General features: G+C 48.9%; 1 protein-coding gene across 4 annotated transcripts in view; it reads left to right on the top strand.

The window, feature by feature from the left end:
* ARMH3 (armadillo like helical domain containing 3) overlaps positions 1-23,340 on the top strand; it is a 172,897-nt gene that overhangs the window by 28,879 nt on the left and 120,678 nt on the right. For all 4 annotated transcript variants that reach the window (XM_045024060.1, XM_045024059.1, XM_045024057.1 and 1 more), the window contains exons 9-15: positions 4,880-4,936; positions 6,543-6,586; positions 9,764-9,824; positions 10,522-10,568; positions 11,250-11,325; positions 13,528-13,621; positions 19,150-19,251. In XM_045024060.1, coding sequence (XP_044879995.1) covers positions 4,880-4,936; positions 6,543-6,586; positions 9,764-9,824; positions 10,522-10,568; positions 11,250-11,325; positions 13,528-13,621; positions 19,150-19,251 — 481 coding nt within the window. The remainder of the gene's footprint in view (positions 1-4,879; positions 4,937-6,542; positions 6,587-9,763; positions 9,825-10,521; positions 10,569-11,249; positions 11,326-13,527; positions 13,622-19,149; positions 19,252-23,340) is intronic.

The raw sequence follows: 23,340 nt of genomic DNA, 5'->3' as shown, positions 1-23,340 counted from the left end.
GTAGGGGGATTTATTTCTCAGTTTGTTTCAGTTCCTGTGCTTGTCTAATTAGCTAGTAGTGTTCCTTTGGTTGTTAGCTGCACAACTCGCACACAATCCCCAGCCTAAAAGAAGTCAGTTGGTTCTGCTTTTTCCTCTCTCAGGCCTCCAGCCCCGGGCTATTTTGGTCTCTCTATCAGCTTTGCGGCTGAGCTTTCAGCGTGGTTGAGAAGTCGGGCTCTCGAGCTGTTCCCTGCCCCTAACCCCGGTTGTTGGCCTAACTGACTGAAGAGGGGCATGGGGGATGCCAAGGCTCCATTTTAACAGGCCACACTCCTCTTTTCCCTCCACTCCCTGCTTGCACCGAGGAGCTTGGAGGCTCCACTTAGCAGGCTGGGTGACTCCTTTCCCCCTCATTCCTCCTTTCTCTGTTGCCCTGTGGAACAGTTACTTGGTGGCTGTGTAGTAGTGAGGGAGATAGGCTCTGAAGCTGTGCCCCCTAGTGCCATTAGGGAGATGAATGGCTCTGCCTGCACTCCTCACTCGGGCCAGAGTTCCCTGCTTAGAAGGCCTGGCTGCGGAGCGAGACCCTCTGGCCGGGGAGAGGGTGAATTGCAGGGGTGGCTGTACAGCTGTGTGATTCCACCACGACTGCAGCGAATGCATAAATGAACGGACTCTGGGTTTAGATTGACCAGGCAGCAAATGTGAAAAATCAGGATGGGGTGGGGGGTAATAGGAGCCTATATAAGAAAAAGACCCAAAAATCTAGACTGTCCCTATAAAATCGGGACTTCTGGTCACCCTATCTGGATTGCATTTGTATGACTGACTAATACTGTTGAGATTGTGTGTATTTCTCCTTTGTTTTCTTAGTGAAGAATTTCTGGTTTCCATTGGTTTATTAAGTAGCTGGGTGGTCAGTGCATGAGTCGCTTTCGCTCTGCGACACTTGTGGAGGAATTCAGAATGGTTTTGGTCACTTGGCTGCATGGCATTCATGCAGGGGGTCTGCTCCGTTAAGCTCGCAGCTGGACTGTCCTTGTGGGGTTCCCTGACTGTGTGTGTTTCTGCTTCTGTGTGATTTCTCAGTGATTGACTTTGGTAGCTTATAAGAGATGTCCCTTGAGTGTGTATCATCTCCAGGAATGAGGCTCTAACTCCAGTCTGGTGACTAGAGAGTGAGTGCTGCCCATGCTGCTTCTGTGAAGGTCGCGGTTAGAAAAGATCAGCTTCCTCCGGAGTGCTGGGTAATACGGTATTTTTCTCTCAGGAGAGGCAGTTGGAGGCTGAAGATCTATCTCAGCCCTCCTGGTACTACACCAGTGATGTTCTAGTGGCTTCTCAATACTTCTACCTTACTAGAAATGCTTCCTAACTATCTTCTAAGGCTGGAACCCACAGGGGGAGATAGGAAAATGGCAGGTGCAATTTATTTACTCTCCTAAAACTTTAGCAAAAGTCTCGTGTAGGAGAAAATAAAGGACACGCTGAAACTGTGGGGAGAGATGAGAGAGGTGAGCGAGGGATGCCAGGAAGGCCTAATGTAAATGGATACCTGGGCAACTCGATGTCAATTAAGAGAGATCATAGTGCGAGCTAATGCACACAGAAGGGAAGAACTGGAATTACTCTGGTGGGTTCAGAATGAGTTGTAACATCTCCGAGTAGGGGACGGGCCTATGATTCACTGTGGGCAGCTTAGGGAAATAGTCTTCTCAGTGTGCTGTGACAGCCCTCACAAATGGGAGTGAGGGAATAGAGAATAACGCCATTATATAAACCACCGCGGTGTGTGTGTACGTCTGTGATCACCTCCTCTTGTTAAAGGCATTCCAGTAAGAGGAGAAGCTCACAGAAGGGCAGTGAAAATTAATTAGACACATGGGAAGGGGCCCCCTTGTGAGGAGAAGTTAAAATGATTTGGTCTCTCTAGTTTGGAAGGGTGTGAATAAGGAGAGAGGTGACAGAGGTCTAGAAAGTGATACTAGATATTGAGAAGACTGTACTCCTTGTTTCCCATCCTTCTCGTAGTAGAGCAAGAGAACACTTGAACTTAGCACACTCAAGAAAGGTAAAAGGAAATGGTTGTCAGCTGCATATAATCAGCAACTGGTGGAACTCACTGTTGCAGGATATTACTGGAGCAAAGACTCTATTTCGTTTTTGAAGATTATATTTATATGAAGAATGGCATATGCAGTTACTCAAAGGGCTCTTTCCTCCAGCCTCAAGGCATACGCTGGGGTCAGGAAATTTCCCTGTTCTTTTCCCATGAGGTAGTGTTGCTCAGTGAGGTGCACTGTAGGGATTTTCTGCCATTGTCTCAAACATACAGTACTGGACACTATTGGAGACAGGATACCAGGTTACCTGGACCATTGGTCTGTCCTGATATACCATCTCCTCTGGGTTTAAACTCCTAAATGTAACTGTCACGAGGCTGAAAGCTTGGGAGGGGGCTGGGCTCTGTTCCTGACTCACTGTGTGACCTTGAGCAAGGCACTGCATCTCTGGCAAGCTAGTTGTAAAGTTGGGTAACTCGGTGATAAAATGTTTGATAAATCGAGGCTGCATCTGAAGGATCTTTGCTGGGCGTTTATAACCTTCCCCTGCCCCTCTTTTGTTTGTTCGAGCCAGTCCCAAATTGCCTTGGCTAGTCTCTGCATTGACAGGGGGAAACAACTTGGAATAAACAAACGTATTTTGCTAATGAAAAACGTTATTTAAAATATTAGTGGCTTCTCTACAGGGGCTTAGTCTGGACATTTCCTTCAACTGGGAGTTCAGATGAACATAAGAACGGCCAGACTGGGCCAGGCCAAAGGTCCATCTAGCCCAGGATCCTGTCTGCCGACAGCAGCCAGAGCCAGGTGCTTCAGAGGGAATGAACAGAACAGGGCCGTTATCGAGTGATCCATCCCCTGTTGTGCAGTCCCAGTTTCTAGCAGTCAGAGGCTTAGAGACGCCCAGAGCATGGGGTTGCATCCCTGACTATCTTGGCTAATAGCCATTGATGGACCTGTCCTCCAGGAACTTATCTCATTCTTTTCTGAACCCAGTTATACTTTTGGCCTTCACAACATCCCCTGGCAAGGAGTTCCAAGGGTTGACTGTGCATTGTGTGGAGAAGAACTTCCTTGTATTTGTTTTAAACCTGAGGCCTATTAATTTAATTGAGTAACCTCTGGTTCTTGTGTTATGTGACGAGGTAACTAACACTTCCCTATTCACTTGCTCCACACCAGTCATGATTTTATAGACCTCGATCATATCCCCCCCGTCGTCTCTTTGCCAAATTTAACAGTCCCAATCTTTTTAATCTCTCCTCATATGGAAGCTGTTCCATATGCCTAATCATTTTTGTCGTCCTTCTCTGGACCTTTTCCATTTCTAATATATCTTTCTTGAGAGGGGGCTGCCAGAACTGCACGCAGTATTCAAGGTGTTGGTGTACCAGGGATTTATACAGAGGCATTGTGATATTTTCTGTTTTATGATCTATCCCTTTCCTAATGGTTTCTAACATTCTGGTCGCTTTTTTGCCTGCGGCTGCACATTGAGTGAATGTTTTCAGAGAACTATCCACAGTGACTCCAAGATCTCTTTCTTGAGTGGTAACAGCTAATTTAGACCCCATCATTTTGTATATATAGTTGGGATTATGTTTTTCAAAGTGAACTGCTTTGCACTTTTCATCATTGAATTTCATCTGCAATTTTGTTGTCCAGTCACCCAGGTTTGTGAGATCCCTTTGTAGCTCTTCACAGACTGCGTTAGACTTAACTAACTGGAGTAATTTTGTATCATTTGCAAACTTGGCCCCCCTCACTATTTACCCCTTTTTCCAGATCACTTATGAATATGTTGAACAGCGCTGGTCTCAGTACAGATCTTTGGGGGACACCACTATTTACCTCTTTGTATTGTGAAAACTGACCATTTATTCCTGCCCTTAGTTTTCTATCTTTTAACCAGTTACCAGTCCATGGGAGACCCTCCCCTCTTATCCCAGGACAGCTCACTTTGCCTAAGAGCCTTTAGTGAGGGACCTTGGCAAAGGTTTTCTGAAAGTCAAAGTACCTCACTATATCCACTGGATCCCCCTTGGCCACATTTTTGTTTGACCCCCGTCAAAGAATTCTAGTAGCTTGGTGAGGCATGATTTCCCTTTACAAAAACCATGTTGACTCGTCCCCAACATATTGTGTTTATCTGTCTCTGATAATTCTGTTCTTTACTATAGTTTCAGCCAATTTACCTGGTACTGAAGTCAGGCTTACCGGCCTGTAATTGCCAGGATCACCTCTGGAGCCTTTTTAAAAAATTGGCGTTCTGCTAGCTATCCTCTGGTCATCTGGTACAGATGATTTGTATGCTCCTTGGATTCCAAGCTTTCAGCAGTCTGAACTTGGAAGGATTGAGCTCCAGTCCTGGCAGTTTGTGACAGATGGGTCCTTAACATATCAGGCCTTCCCTGGTGCTTCACTCAAGCAGTTACTGGCATAGTCACAAGTCTCAGACTGTGGTAACGTTCAGCCCCTGCATCACTACCCAGGCCTGCTGCATAGTGCCAGGTGTCGGTAATGGAAGGGTTGCGTGATGCATACCAAGCCATCAGAATTGGTAATAAAAGGTAATATTGAACGCGTAGCTGAGCCAGTGGGGGCTCATCTCACCGAGGGCAAAGCCAGAAAGACTATTGATTCCTTGGGAGGCTGAGCAGACGGAGAGGAGCCAGAGCCCAGTGGTTGAAATGCAATGAATGGCGGCTGTTGCATTGTGGGTGGGGGCAGTGGGAAGAAACCTCCAGGGGAAGCTGTGGAAACTTTGCTGACTAGCCAACAGGCTTTTTTTTTTAACCAGAGACCAAACTTTCCTTTCTTCTCTTGCTTAACAGTCGGTGAATCCCTACATTGTGAAACTCTCTATTGTAGATGATGAGGCCACGCTCAACGTGAGTAACCAGCTCCTTGGAACCTTCTTCTGGGCTCTGTCCTTGTGTGTCTTGACCTGGCCAGGAGGGGGTTGTGCTACAGCAAAGAGCATCAGCATGACTGGCCTCCCTGCTAGCGGCACCTTTGAGACTTAGAATCATAGACGATTAGGGTTGGAAGAGACCTCAGGTCATCTAGTCCAACCCTCTGCTCAAACCAACCCCAACTAAATCAACTTCTAGGAGTGGGGGAGAGAGACGGATTCTTGATCAAGTAACAATTCAGTGTTTAGTTGGAATAAGGACCTGGACGGGTAGAAAGGAACCTGCTAAAATCGGCCGTCTCTGTGTCCTCGGGGTTTGCTGGCCAAAGTGGCCCTTGCAGTCATAGGCACTTTCTCGCTGTAATAGAATCAGCTGTTCAGAGTGTAGACTACTGCCTGGTGCAGGACAAACATACCATTTGTGTCCCCTCCATCCCATGTCAACTTAGCTTACTGTCTGCCAGCACGGGCGTGCGACTGAAATGAGAACAACCCCTGGTTCTTCTGTATTGACACTTTTCCTTAATGTTGCCGAGTGGATATCAGATATTAAAGTTTCCTTCTGAATCGTGTGCAGGGAGGGATTTGTTGTCTAGGGGTAAGAGCAGGTGACTGGGAGCCAGGACTTATTCTGTTGGACACTGACTCACTCTGTCATTTGACCTAGCTCTGCCTCAGTTTCCCCAGCTGTAAAATGAAGATCATACATAACTCTCAGAGCTACCGTGAGATTTATTTAGGTTTTGAGATCTACTGATGAAGAGGTTTCTCAGTGTTAGTGGCCGTGTAATTTAAGATGATTTTGAGCTCCTGTTTCTTGTGTCCCATACAGACTCAGAATTGTCCCAGATTCATGTAATTTTAATAGATGGTGTTTTGTCCTCCTGGTTATGTGGTTGATTTGGAAGCTTTTTAAAGTATCTTGAGTTTAAATATCAAATTCAGGCTGCATTTGCAGGTGCGGAAGGTCTGGTACGATGGTTTGTGAGGTTTGTCCTGCCACCTGTTACTGTAACCTTCATGATGTCTGGAATATTGGAATTAGGAAACCTTAAGCTAAAGAAGAAACCCCAGGCTCATTTGGACTTTCTTGTTTCTGTGCCAGGCTTTTGTCTGCTTATAAGACTGAACTGCCATGACTGTGTCACATCAGCCTATATGGTGGTCGATGGATTTTAAGCCGGCTCTGTTGGATTTTTAAAGCCTGCCTGTAGCTGAGGCTTTCACTGTGAGCTGGGGCTTAGCATCTATCTTTGCTCTGACACCAGCTGGCTTTCCAGGCTCTCTCCACTGGGCTGAGGTTGGGGGATGAGAAAGCTTTCACGCTGCCAGCTCCTTGGGGTAGATCTCTCTCCCCTGGAACGTCTGTTAACTTTCCCAGACCTGGTTAGTGTTAATCCATGCTGACCCCTGGCTAGGGCCCTGGCGTTTTAAAGTGTGCCACACTCTTTGACTCTCTATTTAGCAGGCTAAATTATGTGTCGCACCCTGGGATGTGGGTGGGGGAGGAGCTTCATACAGTCAATATCCTTGATTTTCTGCGGTGTGGGATTGCGGTGTAAAGCTGTTCTGTATTCTTGCAGGGAATGGGACTTGTCATCGCCCAGGCATTATCAGAGTACAACAGGTAAATCCGCCTTGGAAACAGTGCATTGGTGTTCGACCCAATGGGGAATTGCTGTCCCCTTCCACCAGCATTTTCTGTTACGGCGGCTGCTCATGGCGTGGGGCTCCTGGTGCGGGTGGAGATGCTGGAACTGCCTTGTGCTTTGAGGCCCTCAACCCTCGGAGGCTGTTACTGCTGTCGTTGCCAGCAGGAATCTGGCAGATGCACTTCGAGAGGCCTGGCCTTAGGGAAAGCCAGGCAGCCCTTCGGTGTATGTTTCTACCACCATCTTTGTGAGTTGTCTGTAAAATCTCACGTTGTGATGTGAAAATGAATGATTCATTGAGTGCCGCTGTGCCAGAAAAATCACTGACAGCCCATCGGAAACAAACAAATCTATCTGGGAGTGCAGGAATTGCCAGACTGGATCAGAGCAGGTCCATCTAAACCGGTACCTGGTCTCAGGCTGGGGCCAGGACCAGCTGCCTCAGAAGAAGCTGCAAGAAATCCATCAGTAGGAAGCGATAGGATAACCTGCCCCTGGGGCAGTGTTCTCTTAACCCCCTTAAACAGATGTTGATAACTTACTGTGCTGGAGCACTGGTAGCATGCTCTGCTACTCTCTTGCCTGCCCTGGAGGTGTAGCTGAGCGGTGGCCCGTTGCTCTTGTCTCTGTAGCAGACCAAAGCTGTGCCCAGTTGCAGGAGAGTTAAGTAGACAGTGTCAGGTTAAAAGGAATGGCCAGTATTCAGCGCCTCTATCAAAGTGACCGGACGCTCAGAAGGACTGAGCGCTTGCAGCTCCCATTGTAGTCATCGGAAGTTGTGAGCTTTGAAAGTTAGACCACTCAGATTAAATGCTTCTCTGTGTGCCCCAGGGCTGGAAACCGTCAGCCCAGGTAATGAAAACCGATTTCCAGAGTTTCCCACTCCCATGATTTGATTTTGGATCTTGGGATATTTGGTGTTTTTCATAAAGCCCCAGCTGCTGGAATTGGGAGAGCACATGAGAATCTTGGCTTTTGTTACCCAAAACCCCTTCCCCCCCCCCCCCCCAACAAAACAAAAAAAAACCCACAGAAAACTAATTTTCTAGCCCTTGTGGTTGTGGAGAAAATTGGAAAAGCTGAAGTGAGTAGAGCCTGAGGGCCAAGAAAATAGCCCCAGATGCTCGTTTGTAAAATCTCTCATGTTTTTTGAACTCTTTGGGGTTAGTGATTCTGGATTTCCTTACCAAATAACACCCTCGATGTAAGAAACACTGTCAGTTTGTATCATCTGCTTTGCTTTTCACCATGTAGGTGCTTCACTTTTTGTATTTCGTTCATCTGGACAAGTGAAGTGTGTGTGGTCACTTTTGCGTTCGTTTATTAGATAGTTTCACTTTCAGGTTTTCTCATGCAGCAGCCCAGTGCTTTGGTTTTTGTGTTGCAAATGCTGCTGAAAACCTACTTCTATGGCAACACCCACAAGAAGTCAGTCAACTGGTCCCTTAACATGGTTATTAGATTTATATTTATATATAGTGAAGCAAAGAATAAAAAATACCCTCTACTGTGATGCCCCCACTCCTTCCCGAAGAGCTGCGCAAACTCTGTAGCCTGCTTTTCCTCCCCCAAAGCAGTTGGTTTGTTGCCCTCGCTTGCCACGTTGTAAGTACCGTATTGTCCCGAGTAGAGGCCGCACTTTTTTCCCCTAATTTAAGTTTTTAAACTAGGGGTGCGGCCTATAAGCGGGATCTTGCTAAAAAAAACCCAATAAAAATACTTTCAATCCCCGCCGCGGCGGGGAATCAGAGGGCTCCGGGCTGCCCGCCGCAGTGGGCAGCCTAGAGCCCTCTGATTCCCCGCCGCGGCTGGGATTTAAAGAGCTCTGGGCTCCCCGCCGCAGTGGGCAGCCTAGAGCCCTCTGAGTCCCCGACGCGGCTGGGATTTAAAGGGCTCTGGGCTCCCCGCCGTGGCGGGCAGCCCAGAGCGCTCTGATTCCCCGCCGCGGCGGGCAGCCCGGAGCCCTCTGACTCCCCGCCGCGGCTGGGATTTAAAGAGCTCTGGGCTCCCCGCCGCAGCGGGCAGCCTAGAGCCCTCTGAGTCCCCGACGCGGCTGGGATTTAAAGGGCTCTGGGCTCCCCGCCGCGGCAGACAGCCCAGAGCCCTCTGAGTCCCGGCCGCGGCTGAGATTTTCTTTAAGTTAAAAAAATTAAAAATTTAATTTTTTTAAAATAGCACCAATCTTTAAGGGTGCGGCTTATAATCAGGAGCGGCCTATACTCGGAACAATACGGTAACTGTAAGCTCAGATGGTCTCAGACCCCGCTGGGGTCTGTGAAATAGTAAATTAATATCGAAGTCCAAACAAATGACTGAAAACATTTTTCTTTTATGAGTTAGGGTTTTAATGAGCCTTATTCCTGGCAGTTCAGTGGCTCAGCTGTTTGGGAGCGTGCCTTTAAGATTTCCCTCGCTCCCCTCCTCATCTCAGTCCAGGTCTCGGCTGAGCAGCGGTGTGGCCTTTGCCTCAGAGCACAATGCTCCCCTTTCCTGTTAGCCCCCAGACTGTGCCCTACGACAGAAGGGGGACGGGGTAATACCTTTTATTGGACCGGCTTCTGTGGGGAGAGAGAGAAGCTTTCCAGCTTACACTGAGCTGCTTCCTCACTCACCGGGTGTCTCTAATATCCTGGGACCAACCTGGCTACCCCACCACTGCATACCTTAATCCAGGGGTCGGCAACCGTTCAGAGGTGCGGTGCCGAGTCTTCATTCATTCACTCTCATTTAAGGTTTCGCATGCCAGTCATACATTTGAACGTTTTTAGAAGGTCTCTTTCTACAAGTCTATAATATATAACTAAACTGTTGTTGTATGTAAAGTAAATCCGGTTTTTAAAATGTTTAAGAAGCTTCATTTAAAATTAAATTAAAATGCAGAGCCCCCCAGACCGGTGGCCAGGACCCAGGCAGTGTGAGTGCCACTGAAAATCAGCTCGTGTGCCATAGGTTGCCTTCCCCTGTCTGTAGCAGAGATTTGAACTCCCTTTGCAGCTCTCTTCACAAGCTCCTTGAAAAGTAAACGTGAATGTTGTCGCTCTCGCCAGCTCTTATCCTGACCTGACATGTCTGTTATATAGGGATTTGGATAAAATAACCCTGTTTCCGTGTGTAACACCCCACTTTCTGTTGCTGTTTCCCTGGTTGTTCAGGCAGTACAAAGATAAGGAAGAGGAGCACCAGAGTGGCTTTTTCTCAGCCTTAACCAATATGGTGAGTGAGGAAAGAGCATTTTTTCAGTATTTAAAAGATAAATAAAGCATATGGGACTATGTGAGACCTTGATCCAAAATCCACTGAATTCAGCAGGAGTCTTTCCATTGACTTCAGTGAGCTTTGGATCAGGCTCTGAAGAGGGGAGCGAATGACACCACAGATCATATTGCTGGGCTTTGCAAGGAGCTCAGTATTTTTTGGTTGAGAATCAGAAATATTTTCTTCTCCATCTTCATTTTGAAAAGCTGCACATGACCTTTTTTAAAACAGCCTTTGTCATAAAGAAAATCAATCGCTGCTCTTCGGTAGGAGCTGCCGGCCCCAGAGCAGTGTTGCTGGCACAGTGCGATGGGAAATGCATTGCCATAAACCTACCGGGTTTTGTCTGTGGCTGTCTGGGGAGCCCATTGAGAAATCCAGCTCTGGGAATCAGTCGTCATCTTTTTTGTCATTTGAGCGGGGATTGGCTGTAGCTACGAGACGTGTCCTGGGGGAGGCTTCTTCCAAGGGCAGCTCGTGGCCACCTGGAGAAGGAAGCTGTGGGACTTTCCTTGTCCTGCTCCTCAGCTGCAAGCCAGCCAGGGCCTTTCAGCTTTCAGGTCCTGTCCAGGCCTGCTCTTGCTAGCTGCAAGCAATGACAACAGCTTTTCCTAACGTGCTTCATAAAGCTGTGCAATACTGTTTCCTTCCACAGGTGGGCAGCATGTTCATAGCTGATGCCGATGAGAAAATCTCTGTCCAGTAAGTACACAGATATTATCCGCACAGTGAACGGCAATTTACCTTGCTGGTTCTGAATTGCAAACTGTCACCTGCTTCTGTTCCATTATGGGGCCATTTTAATGTAGAAAAACAAGCCGAAGCAACGTCCGCTCTGGCCTGGCAACCAAAATTGTACCTTGCAACTGCAAACAATGGGCGAGGCTGGGACTCGAAGTAAGCGTCTGGGACTGTAGGAGGCTGGCTGTGTCTGGGGAGCCTTCTGTAACGCTGTGCACGAGTGTTGGATGTAGAGAGTGGGAGGGGAGCTTTCCTTTCAAATCAGGAGGGAAAAAGCTGCTCCTCCATCCACAGCTCAACATAAATAGGGGATGGTGGAGGCAGCTGGCTGCTCTGTGCTCTCAAATGCAGGCACTTGAAGGAGGAAGCAATGCTTGAGAGTGAGGAACAAGGTGAGTCCTTCGGTGGAAGGTCGAGGGGGTCCAAGACCATGGTCTTCAGAAGTGACTGGATGACCAACTCAATACACTTTAAATAACAAGCGCTGGCTCTCAGAGGGTGGGCGTGTGCCACTTCTGAAACTCAGGCCCCTGGAAGGTGTTTCTGGCTGGACTCACCGAATCATGAGCCACACCTTTGCTCTGGTGGCTGTCGCTGGAGTGCAGCCCTTCCCATAACTCTGCTTTTCTGCTGCTCTTGTAGAACGAACGAGGCAATTCTTCTGGCCCTCTACGAAGCCGTTCACTTAAACCGGAACTTCATCACCGTATTGGCACAGGTGGGGCCCGATTCCGTGAGTTTCCTTTGAGTTGAGGGGAGGCTCAACCACAAAAGCGCTTCAACAGCCAGTCCAGGGCAGGGCTGGAGAAGACCAGTTAGATCAGTCAGTCCGTCTTTTCTTTCCCTGGGTCGTTTGGGGTTTCGTTATAGTTCCTAGCCAGATAGGACCAGAAGCAGGCTAGGGCCCGGATTCAGGGTGACTTAGGATATGCAATGCCTCTTATTTCCCACCCCACCACAGAAAAGAATTAAAAAGGTTTTTGGGAGAAGTTTTCTGGGGGATGCCTCGTGTCAGACTGACCCATTTTTGTGTCTGGGGAGGGCTGGATGTGACTCCCTCTAAACCCTGGTAATGCTGCCCTGCGGTTGGCTGGAGGGTCTGATCAGAAAGCACCATAGAGGGTCGGCTGTTCCCTGCTAGCCTGGAAGTTAGGAATCTAATCTCTGATCCCCTGTGTGGCACCACAGTTCAGCAGTCTGTTTTAGAGAGTAAACAGCTACTGGAAGAGTCGTGTTTCAAACACTAGTTTCTGTACAAACCTTCGTGGAGAATGTGATGAAGTTGACCTTCTTTGTAGGTCAATTGTCCTGTCTTGAGAACTGACAGTATCAGTCTGTGAAGCGGGACAGTAAAAGCCGGGTTTGTGTCTGAAGAGCAGTGGATGCAGCCGTAGATTTGATCAGAAAGCTCAGGCGGATTCTCTGAATGCCCTGTGGGTTTGCACACACAGCAGACATGGTGGGGGCAGACAGTAATGAGTCTGGTCGTGCCGCCAGCCCATGGTTGGAGGCAGCCCTAGACAGGCCCAGGCACACACAGGGATGTACCAGTCTGATGAAGCTTTTGGGTGGATCGTCAATAATCCTTGTCCGAAGTAGGACATGACTTGCCTTAAAGCTCCCCAAAAATAATGGAAGAAACTTCTGGCTCAAATCACATTCTTTACCTGCTCCAGTATTGCAGGAATCTCCAACCACTAATACCTGGGCATGGCTGAACTTAGATCCACATTGTCTTTGTAGCGCCTTGTGCCCTGCTCGTACTAATCTCTTGCTGCTAGGTGGCGCTGTATACCTTGGCTGACAGCTGAATTATTTTTTGGGGGAAAAAATCCCTTGGTTTTATTCCATGGGAGAGAACCTATTTTCAGTGGAAAATGTATTTTAAAGCTATATTTCCTAGATTGGACTTTGAGTGGTAGTAAGTGCCCATGCTTCCCAGAAAATGTGTGGGTTTACATCCCTCTAGTCGTTCTCCAGCACGGTCCCTAACTTTCAAATCCTTCGTATACCGCACATTGTATTAAGCATTGTGAGATGCATCTGCATGTAAGACATGATATGAAACAGTCTTGGTTACGTCACAGCCGGATTAGAACAGAATAGGTTCTAGAATCTCCCCAGTTCTACCAGATGACTGGAATAAACAGACGCCTGTCGCGAATCAGGTTCAAGCAGTCATTAGGCCTGGAGCAGTTAGTGAAGATGAGCTGGGGAGAAAAGGCAGTTGAGGGAAGCAGAACAGATCGATGATGATGTTTCTGTAGTGCTGTGTTCTATTGAACCCTCGCGCTTTTCAGCAGGGCAGGAGCATAGTCAATTGCCGGTGTCTTAAAATGTGAACCCACGAAACAAATGACAATCCCATTTTAAAAGGGCAGAGGAGGATTGGAAGGGAGGTATTAAATATTCCAGGGTCATTCTGAAAACACCTGGGGGGGGAGGGGGAGGAGTGACCAGAAGCTCTAAGAGAAGTGGGTGGGTTTGTCTTTTCCCCAGCACCGTGGTATATGGGTGCCTTACAATCCTCTCACCCCTGTGAGGCAGGGCAGTGCTCCTATCCCCACTGCACACTCAGTTGCAGGGATTAAGGCCATCAGGGATGACCAGGTCGTCTGGTCTTCGTGTGTCCCAGCTTGGGGAATTGTTGCAGAGAGGCTAAGTGACTTGCCCATGGTCGCACAGGCAGGTTGTGGTGGAGCAGAGATTTGAACCCACGTCTCCCAACTCTGAGGCTAGTGCCCAAACCACTGGGCTGTCTATCCCCCCGTGCTGCTCAGGGTGGTGGTTGAAAGCCTGCTGGTGTCTGCCGACACATCTGCAGCCTGTGTCATCTGGGGTAATACACCTTGTGGGTGTTGCTCCACGTTACTGTGGTGTATAAAATGTGTGTGTTTGAGATCATGTGTTTTTGCTTCAGAGCCATCCAGAAATGGGGTTGGTGACCGTGCCGATAAGCCCAATTCCAACAACGCCAGTCACTCCACTCGGGACCACTCCGCCTTCTTCAGATGGTGAGATGTTTAAGCTTCTTTTGGGGGTTAGCATTTAAAATGAGCCATAAAATAAATGGCCAGGCAGTTTTTCAAGGTGGCAGCTAAGCCATTCTGTCTGGAGAGAGATTTCCTGTTGTCTTCCTGGGCGGCCTGGTTGTTAAGCAGAGCCAGGTGACACGTTAGATGGCTTTTTATTTCTGCTACTTAGAAGAAGAATCACACAGACTCTCTGCTCTTGTGTATGCTGGCATCTTTCCCAAAGCCATAGCTAAAGCCACATCTTGCTAGGAGAGGACTGACACAGCCCTCCTGTCCCAGTGTGTCTCCACATGGATGCAGCCACCCAATTAATGTTTTTTAAGAGCTTTGTTTATGGACATGTCTGATGTTTAGGAGGTTTCGGTGGAGCTCATCTCCCAGGCAGTTAGTCACAGTGGGCGCCTACTTGTCACTAATGAACTTGTTTCCAGCTGGAAATTAACCTAGGATTTGAATCCAAGCTGTTTGAGAAGCAGGAGCTATTTCTTTTTTGCCTCTGCCCATTCTTCAGCCTGGCTTTTTAAATGACGGCTTAAACTGAGATCTGGGAGCCTGGTTGTTCTAAACAAGATACTTTAATGTGTGCATTAATGCATACGAGAGCTGTATAGACCAGCTCTTTATTTGAGGTCGTGTAGACGTAACCCACTCTGAGAAATCCAGCAGCATTACACCATCAGTGACTGAAGAAAGCGGTTAACAGAAGAATGGAGTCTGTTTGAACAGAGCGCAATTTGGCAATGGCTTGAAGCGAGAGCAGCATGGGTTACCCTCTTGTATCTGCTGTTCAGGTCATTTGATGTCTTGGCTGAAGACTATTCTTCTCCAAAAGGATGAATTCTGCCTGGTTACCATGGATATCAAAAGCTTCAGTTGAAAAAAAAGCTGTCTCGAACCTCCCCGTGTATGTGTTTTGTGTGATGCAGCGGGCCAGGCGCTTCGTATGCTTCCTTTCAGACTGTTCGTTGCTAATGTATCCACCCACGCACTTTGTTACACAACCGACAGCATTGTGCTTACCTACAACTAGCTTTTTTTTTTTTAATTTAGTGAAAGAAGTCAGCCCACTTTGAACAGCCGCTGCGCTCAGCCCTCACTGCCGGCTCCCTACTGCTCAGAGGGTTATTAAGCTTAAGAAAAGGGAGTTGATCTTAACTTGCAGGGATCATGTTGAGAGGCATTTTTCATTTACATTCCCTGTCGTCTTATCTCTGATCCAGCCTCTCTGCGATGCCAAGGGCTTGAGCCTGGGTTTGGTTTAACGACGGTGCTGCTCCCCAGCAGTGCTGTTACTTTCAAGCTATGTCAGAATTCCTCTCATTTTGCAGGATTTGCAATTCAGCTGTAAAATTTGCTCTTGGCTTAGAGTTAGCACAAGGCATTTCAGCTTTAGAACGGGCGGCTTTTTTTCTTGCTTTCTGGTGCATTAAAAAGAAAAAAAGGCCAAGCTGTTTTCAAGATACAGAGCATGGAAAAATCCACGTGTGGGTTCCGGGCGCTCTTCTGGGCAACTTGGGTTAAAAACGGGCTCGTGTTCCGAACTGAAATTCCTCCGGCCGTTAGCCTGTAACATTAATTAAGCCCTTTAAAATGTCACAATAAAACCTGTGCCTTCCTAAAAAAGCTACAGCTGTAGGGTTACCTGGGTTCAGCAGTGATGGGTTCTGCAGAGGGATTTTTTTTCATAAGACTGTTTCTGTTTGCTGTGAACTGTGCATCCGTAATATACAAATCTAAGGTGCCCGTCCCCATGGTATCTAAATGCTGATTTGCTTACTGTTTAATATTCATCAGCAGCATACATCGTAGTGGCTCCGGGAGGAGCCATTCTATTGCCGACCTTGGCTAAATCTTCATGAGCAATTCATAATGTTGGGGGTAAGAAAGTTTCCAGCTCCATAGCAGAGGGGTGCACGGACTTTGCTGTTTGAGAGTCACGTTAGCAACATGTCAGGAGCCTCTGCATTGAATGGAGCAGCGTGCAGACCCTGGAGAGGTGCAGCCCCCAGAAACTGAAGGCCCCATCCTGCACTACTCCAGTTTGATTCAAACTGCCAGGCCCCGTTGGCTGCTTGGCCCCGTCATCTCTGCGGACTGCAGCTTTGTGCTAGAGATGAGCACAGACCTCCATGAGCTGCATGTAACCCCCACTCCTGTTTGGCCCCTCTGCATGTCAGTGCCGGGTTTGATCCCCTTGTTTCCTGCCTTGCACGCTCACATAGACTGGAATGTCGGATGGCTTTTAGAAATGAAAACATCGGAAGGTATCTGACTTAGAGCCGCAGAGGCAGAAATCGGAACTGGGACTGGAACTTTCTCGTGAGTTCAGTCCCCTGTTGCTGGGCATGGAACACTGGTCTGCTAAGGGCCGTGTGCTGCAGTGCTCGGGGCAGTCGGAGCAGAGGCCCTGGACTCTGGGCGCCTGGGTTCTATTTCTGGATAGGGCCCTTCCCCCGTCCGTGCCTGTTTGCTCCTCTGAGCTCTAACCCTTCCTTATCTCGCTGCGGGGTGGTGGGGTTTGACAGGGAGAGCCGGTCTGTGTGTGTATTTAGATTTATTGATGTAAAGGCTCCTGTCCCAGCCTCCAAGTGCATTTTACATAAATTAAAAATACAGTCGCCTACAGGATCAAACCAGCAGCCTCTTCTCACCCCAAATCCCTGTGCAAGCTCCAGCTACTTTTCTCTCCCCCAAAGGCCAGGCCAATAGATAGGCTGTGTGCTTGGAAAGAGGGAGTGGATTCCAGAGAGGAGCGCCCCTTGGAGCTGCTAGCAGCTCCTTCTCATCCAAAAGTGGGTCCAGCTCATGCCTCTAATGAGACCAGGTCTGTGGCCTTATGGCCTGAAAAAAGGGGTCCCGCAGGTAAGCAGGTCTCAAGCTCTGTAGGGCTTTAATTGGTCTAAACCAGCACCTTGACCTGCAGCTGGAAGCCCCCAGGCAGCCAGTGCAGCTCGCAGAGTGGTGATGTCACACTGTGCTGCTTAGCAAACAGGCTGCCAGGGCCTGCACCGGCGTTGGTGCCTCGGCTGATGGAAGGGGTAGCCGCTGCGAAACGCACATGGCCCCTGGCTGTCGAGCGAGCCTGGGCTGCGTGTGTGGGGGCAGAGCACGCATAGGGCTTTCGTTCTGGGGGAGCTGTCGGAAGAGCAGCGGAAGGGGCTGTAGAGAAGCAGCCTCCCAGCAAACACCAGGGCAATTGCTGGGCAAAATGGCACAGCTGCTTTGCCAGGCAGGAACTAACTAAAAAACCCTTTTCGGGACCGAGACGGGGAGTGGGTCAGTTGCCAGGAGCTGCCCAGAGGGACAGGCCGACGGACGCTGTGGAGACAGCTCAAGCTAGTTGGGTCTTCCCCAGCTCTTGGTTTAAGACCTGAAATGCCCTGGCTCTGCAGGGAGCAGCTGTTTGGCCGCTGTGCTAACCGCTGGTCACTGCTCCGGGGGGCAGTGCTGGCTGCAGCATAGTACAAATAGCAGGGTGGCCCTGGCGGCCTGGCTGAGGCTAGCCAGCCTGGTGTGTACCTGGGGTCTCGAATGGGATTGTACTGGGGTGGCCCCCTCACTGCTCACCCCTGCAGCCACCCTGCAGCCACCAGTCCAAGCCAGCGCACGTGTATCTTCCTGCGCGGGGAATCACGCCTCCGACTGCAGTGTAGAGTAGCCAGTCAGACCTGCCGAGAGGAGCATGGCTGATCACACGGTGCTGCAGCCCAGTCTGAGAGCAAGAGACCTGCCTGAGTCCAGCCCAGAACCGAGGTGATTGGGGTCTGGGACCTGAGGGTGACTGGCAGCCGCCTGCAGAGCACACTGCAGACGTGTCTGGTGTTGGGGTGTCAGGGGCATGGAGGGCGGGAGCAAGGTCTGTATCAGAAATGCTCACCCGCTCTTGGCCTGATGCAGCTGGGGACAGATGTCTCCATGTGGCCGTTTAGTTTCGCTAGCATAAACCGTGATCACCTGGCTTCTGTCTGCTGTAAATCTGTAGAGCTGCTGCCTGTAAAGTTTTAGTTTGGGAAACATTGGTGGGCATTTAAAAAAAACATCTTTGCGTTGACCTACAGCAAAGCTCCTTGGTCACGCAGCAGCTCTCTCTGTGCTGCAGCTTTTCAGCTCTGGACTGTTCCTTCAGGAGAAGGGGGCAGTTTTCAATGCCCCAGAGAGAAAAGGGAGGGAGGTTGGCATGCAATTGGCACTTTCCTCTTCACAGTTGTTTCTTAAGGGCTCAAATCCTATTATTGAAACTCAGCAGGGACTTTCCTGGGCACGTTCCTTTCCAAATGAAAACGGTGGAAGCCTCATCTGCACTGACTGCTGGCATTAGTCCCCTGTCGCCTCCGGGGTTGGTAGGCGCTGGAGTGCCAAAGCAGCAGCGTAATCTGCACTTGTGGCGTCAGGAGGAGAGGAGAGCTGGGACCCCTAGAGCGTGGGCTCTGGAAGGAGCTGTTCCCTACTCACTGTGACACAAGACCTCTGACTGGGGAGTGTGAGATCAGATGATCTACAATGTTGATAAATGCAAAGTGATGCACATTGGAAAACATAATCCCAACTGTGCATACACAATGATGGGGTCTAAATTAGCTGTTGCCACTCAAGAAAGAGATCTTGGAGTCACTGTGGGTAGTTCTCTGAAAATATCCACTCGGTGTACAGCGGCAGTCAAAAAAGCGAACAGAATGTTGGAAATCATTAAGAAAGGGAGAGATCATAAGACAGAAAATACCATATTGCCTCTATATAAATCCACGGGACGCCCACATCTTGAATACGGCATGCAGATGTGGTTGCCCCATTTCAAAAAAATTATATTGGAAAAGGTTCAGAAAAGGGCGACAAAAATGATTGGGGTATGGGACAGCTTCCATAGGAGGAGAGATTAATAAGTCTAGGACTTTTCAGCTTGGAAAAGAGATGACTAAGCGGGGGTAGGACAGAGGTCTATAAAATCATGACTGGTGTGGAGAAAGTAAATAAGGAAGTGTTATTTACTCCTTCTCATAACACAAGAACTAGGGGGGTCACCCAATGAAATTAATAGGCAGCAGGTTTAAAACAAACAAAAGGAAGTATTTCTTCACACAAAGCACAGTCAATCTGTGGAACTCCTTGCCAGAGGATGTTGTGAAGGCCAAGACTATAACCGGATTAAAAAAAAAAACTAGATCAGTTCCTGGAGGATAGATCCATTAATGGCTATAAGCCAGGCTGGGCAGGGACGGTGTCCCGAGCCTCTGTTGCCAGGAGCTGGGAATGGGCGACAGGGAATGGATCACTTGATGATTCCCTGTTCTGTTCATTCCCTCTGGGGCATCTGGCATTGGCCACTGTCGGAAGACAGGATACTGCGCTAGATGGACCTTTGGTCTGATGAAGAATGGCTATTCTTATGTACAAGTGTGTTCATTACACCCAGACCCTAGTGTCTGAGAATCAAGTTCCTCGAGTATCCTCCCCTTGCTTATTGTATGTGATACGCAGAGGCTAAATGTGTTTCTTCTGCTTTATTCCAGTTATAAGCTCTGCCGAGCTGCCTTTGGATGCCGATGTGCAGACCAGCAACCTGCTGATAACCTTCTTAAAGTACAGCTCGATTGTCATGCAGGACACAAAAGGTAACCAGATCCTATTGTCGAGGGAGCCCTGGGTCCAGGCGGTGGGGCGGTGTTAGTGTAACTCCTCATACAGAAGCTCCCTGGTCTCGCTGTGGAGTCGCTGTGGAGCGGCTACCCCTTCCATCTGTACCTTGAGAGGATGAACTGATTTCTCCTTGCCAGATGGTAATTACGTGGGTCTCGGGGAGACCTAGTGCTGGAGGGAGGGAAGCCAAATATAGAAGGGGAAAATTGTAGCACGTATTAACTGCGGGAGTCTCAGTAAGACCCTCTCCAGGAGGCGTAAGCGGATCAAATTCCAAACTCTCTGGGAGGGGAGGAGAATTCAAACCCCACAGAGGTGGATTTCTAAGACCATTAAGGGACTGACACAGGAATCAGAACTCAGCTGCAGGTGTGAAACACTGTGTGCCCTTCGGCACCTACGGGTGATACGAGGGGCACCTGAATGAGTAAAGGGGGCTTCAGTGATTCCCCATTGTAGTTAGATGTAGCTGCTGCTGGGCCATGTGGTATGTTTACACTCTGCGTTGTTTCCTGGCTTTTGACACTTTGGAGTGGAAGCTTTGGTAACGTCTCACTGACACATCACTGGCCAGGTGTGCACAAGACTGCTCAGTTAGCACCACTGCACCTGATCACTCGCCTGAGCAATTCTTGCACATGTGTGAACACCAAATTTCAGCCTGTTACAAACACACTGTTGTCTGTCCAGTGTTACACTGGATGAAGATAAGTAGATCCCCACAAATAATATTGCTGTTATGTATTATTTGAGCGCTGACCAAGTTCTCAGCACTGTACAACATATGTCTGTGGAGGGGATTTCTTCCTAAACCCAGGCAGCCCATGGCCGGTTTGTCCTGATGGATGGAGGCTGGTGTCCCTTTGTTTTCCCCCCTAGCTTTTTACCTAGCTTGGGTACCCGTGTTTGAGGTCTGTGCAGCCCACAGCAGTTCCCAGCCTGGCTCACCGGATCTGGGCTTGCGTGCTCGTGCTCAGAATAGCTGTGCAGGTGTTGGGCTTGGGCGGGAGTGGAGGAGGGTGGCCTTGAGAGCCCAAGCTGCAATGTCCACATGGCTATTTTGAAGCCGCTAGCGCGGGCCTGGCTCTGTGCGCCAGGCTGGAAGGCTTGCTGCTGTGGGCTGCCCCAGGCTTTGCAGGCTCCCGCTCAGTGGCTAATCCCGCGAAGCTCTTTGCCATGAGAGTGTCCTGTGACAATGAGCTCCACAACCTGATCATTTAAAACATGGAGCCTTTTAATTTCTTTGGGTGTATCCCTTGGTTCTCTTTTCTGAGTGGGTAACTAGGGCTCCCAAGTGGCCTTCCCTTGCCCATTCGTTTTCTGAGAAGAGGAAGCGTTTAAGGCCAGTGTCCCATGGAGGGATGGGAAAGGCGAGAACCAGCGCTGCTACAGGATCACTTCTGTCTCGGGCTGGGTACATGCAGGTGATGTCCACTTGCTCTGACTCCAGGCCCGCACACTTGTTCCACCCCTGCCCTGGAAGGTGTAATTTAAAACCCTTCCATTCTATCAGAATCCCGTCTAATTAACCCCTCTCTGCCAGACCCCCATAGGCATGGGAGGCTCGAGAGGGACCATCTGTAAACTAGGGCTCAGATTGACGTTCATCCCACGGGAGCTGTGATGTTTCCCTACTGTACTGAGTGTTTGTAAAGGGCTTTCAGAGCAAAGGATTGCTGTGAACAGCAGCCCACCTCGCCCATAGCTCGCAGCTGGAAATGACCGGCCATTCACAACCTGAGCGGGATAATGCATGAGTACTTGGTGTGTAGCAGGAACACTTTCAGCCTAATCCCCAGAGAAGAGACGTGGAAGCAGCACCTTTGAAATAAGCCGGGGGATCTTGCAGTAGAAAGATAACAAGACTCTCGTGTATTGCAGTTCCAGAAGGCCACTGCTCCTCCTTCCTGAAGAGAGAAACTTTTCCCTTCTTTTGAAAACAGTCTGGCTGCCATAGGGAAATATGCCGCCAACTGTGCCCCTACGTTTACTCAATACAGCAGGTTAAAATTTACATCTTCTGGGGCTCATTTTCCCTTTAATAATCACATGTCCCAGCACCGATATAGAGCAGAGCGAGCAGCCCAGAGTCAGATCTGCTTGCAGACTCAGTGCAGGATGTTTGTATGCAGTGTCCTGAATGCAGTCACCAAAGGCTTTTGGAGGGGGTGTGGCTCAACGCCCTTTTCTGCTGTATGAAGGCGGCCTGTGTTTTCAAAATCTCTTTCTTCTTGTGTTTTACTTTAAAACCAGCCAGAATGTCCAGTTTGGTCTTCCCTGGTGTTCTGGAGGGTTTGTTGGGGATCTCAGAACTATGGCTTGGGAACTGTCGTTGCAGGCTGGGGCGTAGACTCCGAACGGGGATTCCTTTCTCCCCCGTGGTTCTCAATTATTCGATTGGTGATAATGGAAAACAAAATAAAAGCAACAGAGAGTCCTGTGGCACCTTTAAGACTAACAGATGTATTGGAGCATAAGCTTTCGTGGGTGAATACCCACTTCATCAGACGCATGCATCTGACGAAGTGGGTATCACCCACCAAAGCTTATGCTCCAATACATCTGTTAGTCTGTTGCTTTTTACAGATCCAGACTAACACAGCTACCCCTCTGAAAATAAAAGCAGAGTTTTATGCAGTTTGAATAATAATTGCTTCCCCACTCAATCAATTCCTTCAGATGTATGATCGGAGAACTCTGCCAGCCTTCTGGTTGTCCCATAGAGTCTTCCAGGGCAGACAGGGCCTGAATTTCTTGTGGGGGAGCCCTTAACATTAAAAATCAGCCCTCCCAGGCTTTGTAGCCATCTTCCTGCACCTGGGGCAAGTCTCTAGGCACCCTGGAGTCTATGTGACTGCTGGGGATAGAGCTCAGGCCTTTGTCTATCAGCACTGTGCTCAATGCACTACTGCGCTGCCCGTCTGCCAGAGCTCTTCTGCGTAATGTACCGGCTGGCGTGAGCAACAAAACCGATGCTGATAGAGGGGTAGTTGTGGTGTTCAAGGAAGGGCTTTTCACCAGGAGTGTTGGCCAGGGGCGAAGCTCTGCATCCCAAATATTTGGGAAAGGCAAAGGGGTGAGGCAGAGAGAGACCCCTCTGTGATGTACCAGGGTGCAATCCAGACTAATGAACATCTGTGTCACCCCCTTGGGCACCTTTCAATGCCTTGCTGCAGTAGTTCCCACCTAGGCTGCTCACAAACAGCGTCCGAACATGCAAGTGTGTGTGTGTGTGTGTAACTGCAGCCTGCCAGCCACACTTGGGTTACACTTGGGCTCTCACCAGCTTTGATTATACTGCAGGGTGATCCCAACACACCCCTAGTCCCAGATTCCTCCCCCCAGAATTGCAGGTCCTGCACTGCCCAACCTCTCCTGGAGAGAACAGAATATTTTATGTCCATTATTCCTTAAAGGGAATAATATGCCTGTTTATTATCTCAAGTAGTGATTCGGACCCTTCAGCTTAAACACGCTAGATTAGATAAAACAGTAAAACAAGTTTATTAATTACAAAGAGATTTTACGTGAGTACAGGTAATGAGGGATAAAAGTCAGAAACGGTTACAAGGGAAATAAAGATAAGATGTTTACTAATGCCTAATTTAACAAACTAGACTAGATTCAAGCAAAATTTCTAACCATGTGTTTTCGGCAGTCTTACTGACCGAACCCTATGGGTCAGGACCCCCCCGCCAGAGTCCAATGAATGCTTCCTGTGTTTCTTCAGGTGCAGTGAATATGATGGGCAGGAGGAGAGAGAGGAGTGGCCATTGGGTGCTTTTTCCTCCTTTTTATAGTTTCAGTCCCCCTCTTGAAAAACATTGCTAGTTGGGCACTAGGAGACAGAGTCTATGCGGAAGGATGTTCCCTGCTGCCTTTTCTCACCTGGTTGAGGTTCTTTTGTTTCCCTCCCTGCTTGATGACTCTGTTTACTGCTTAAATGCAAGTTAAGCAGAGCACATGCTCCTTTGTCGAGGACAGACCTGTTTGCTGACTTCTGTTGGAGCAGGGCTGTGGGGTTTGGAACATGTGTTAATCACACCATACAGGGGAATCTTATC

This window comes from Mauremys mutica, chromosome 7 (assembly GCF_020497125.1).
Source record: "Mauremys mutica isolate MM-2020 ecotype Southern chromosome 7, ASM2049712v1, whole genome shotgun sequence".
Classification (NCBI taxonomy): domain Eukaryota; kingdom Metazoa; phylum Chordata; order Testudines; family Geoemydidae; genus Mauremys; species Mauremys mutica.
This window is presented reverse-complemented; position numbering and strand designations above follow the sequence as displayed.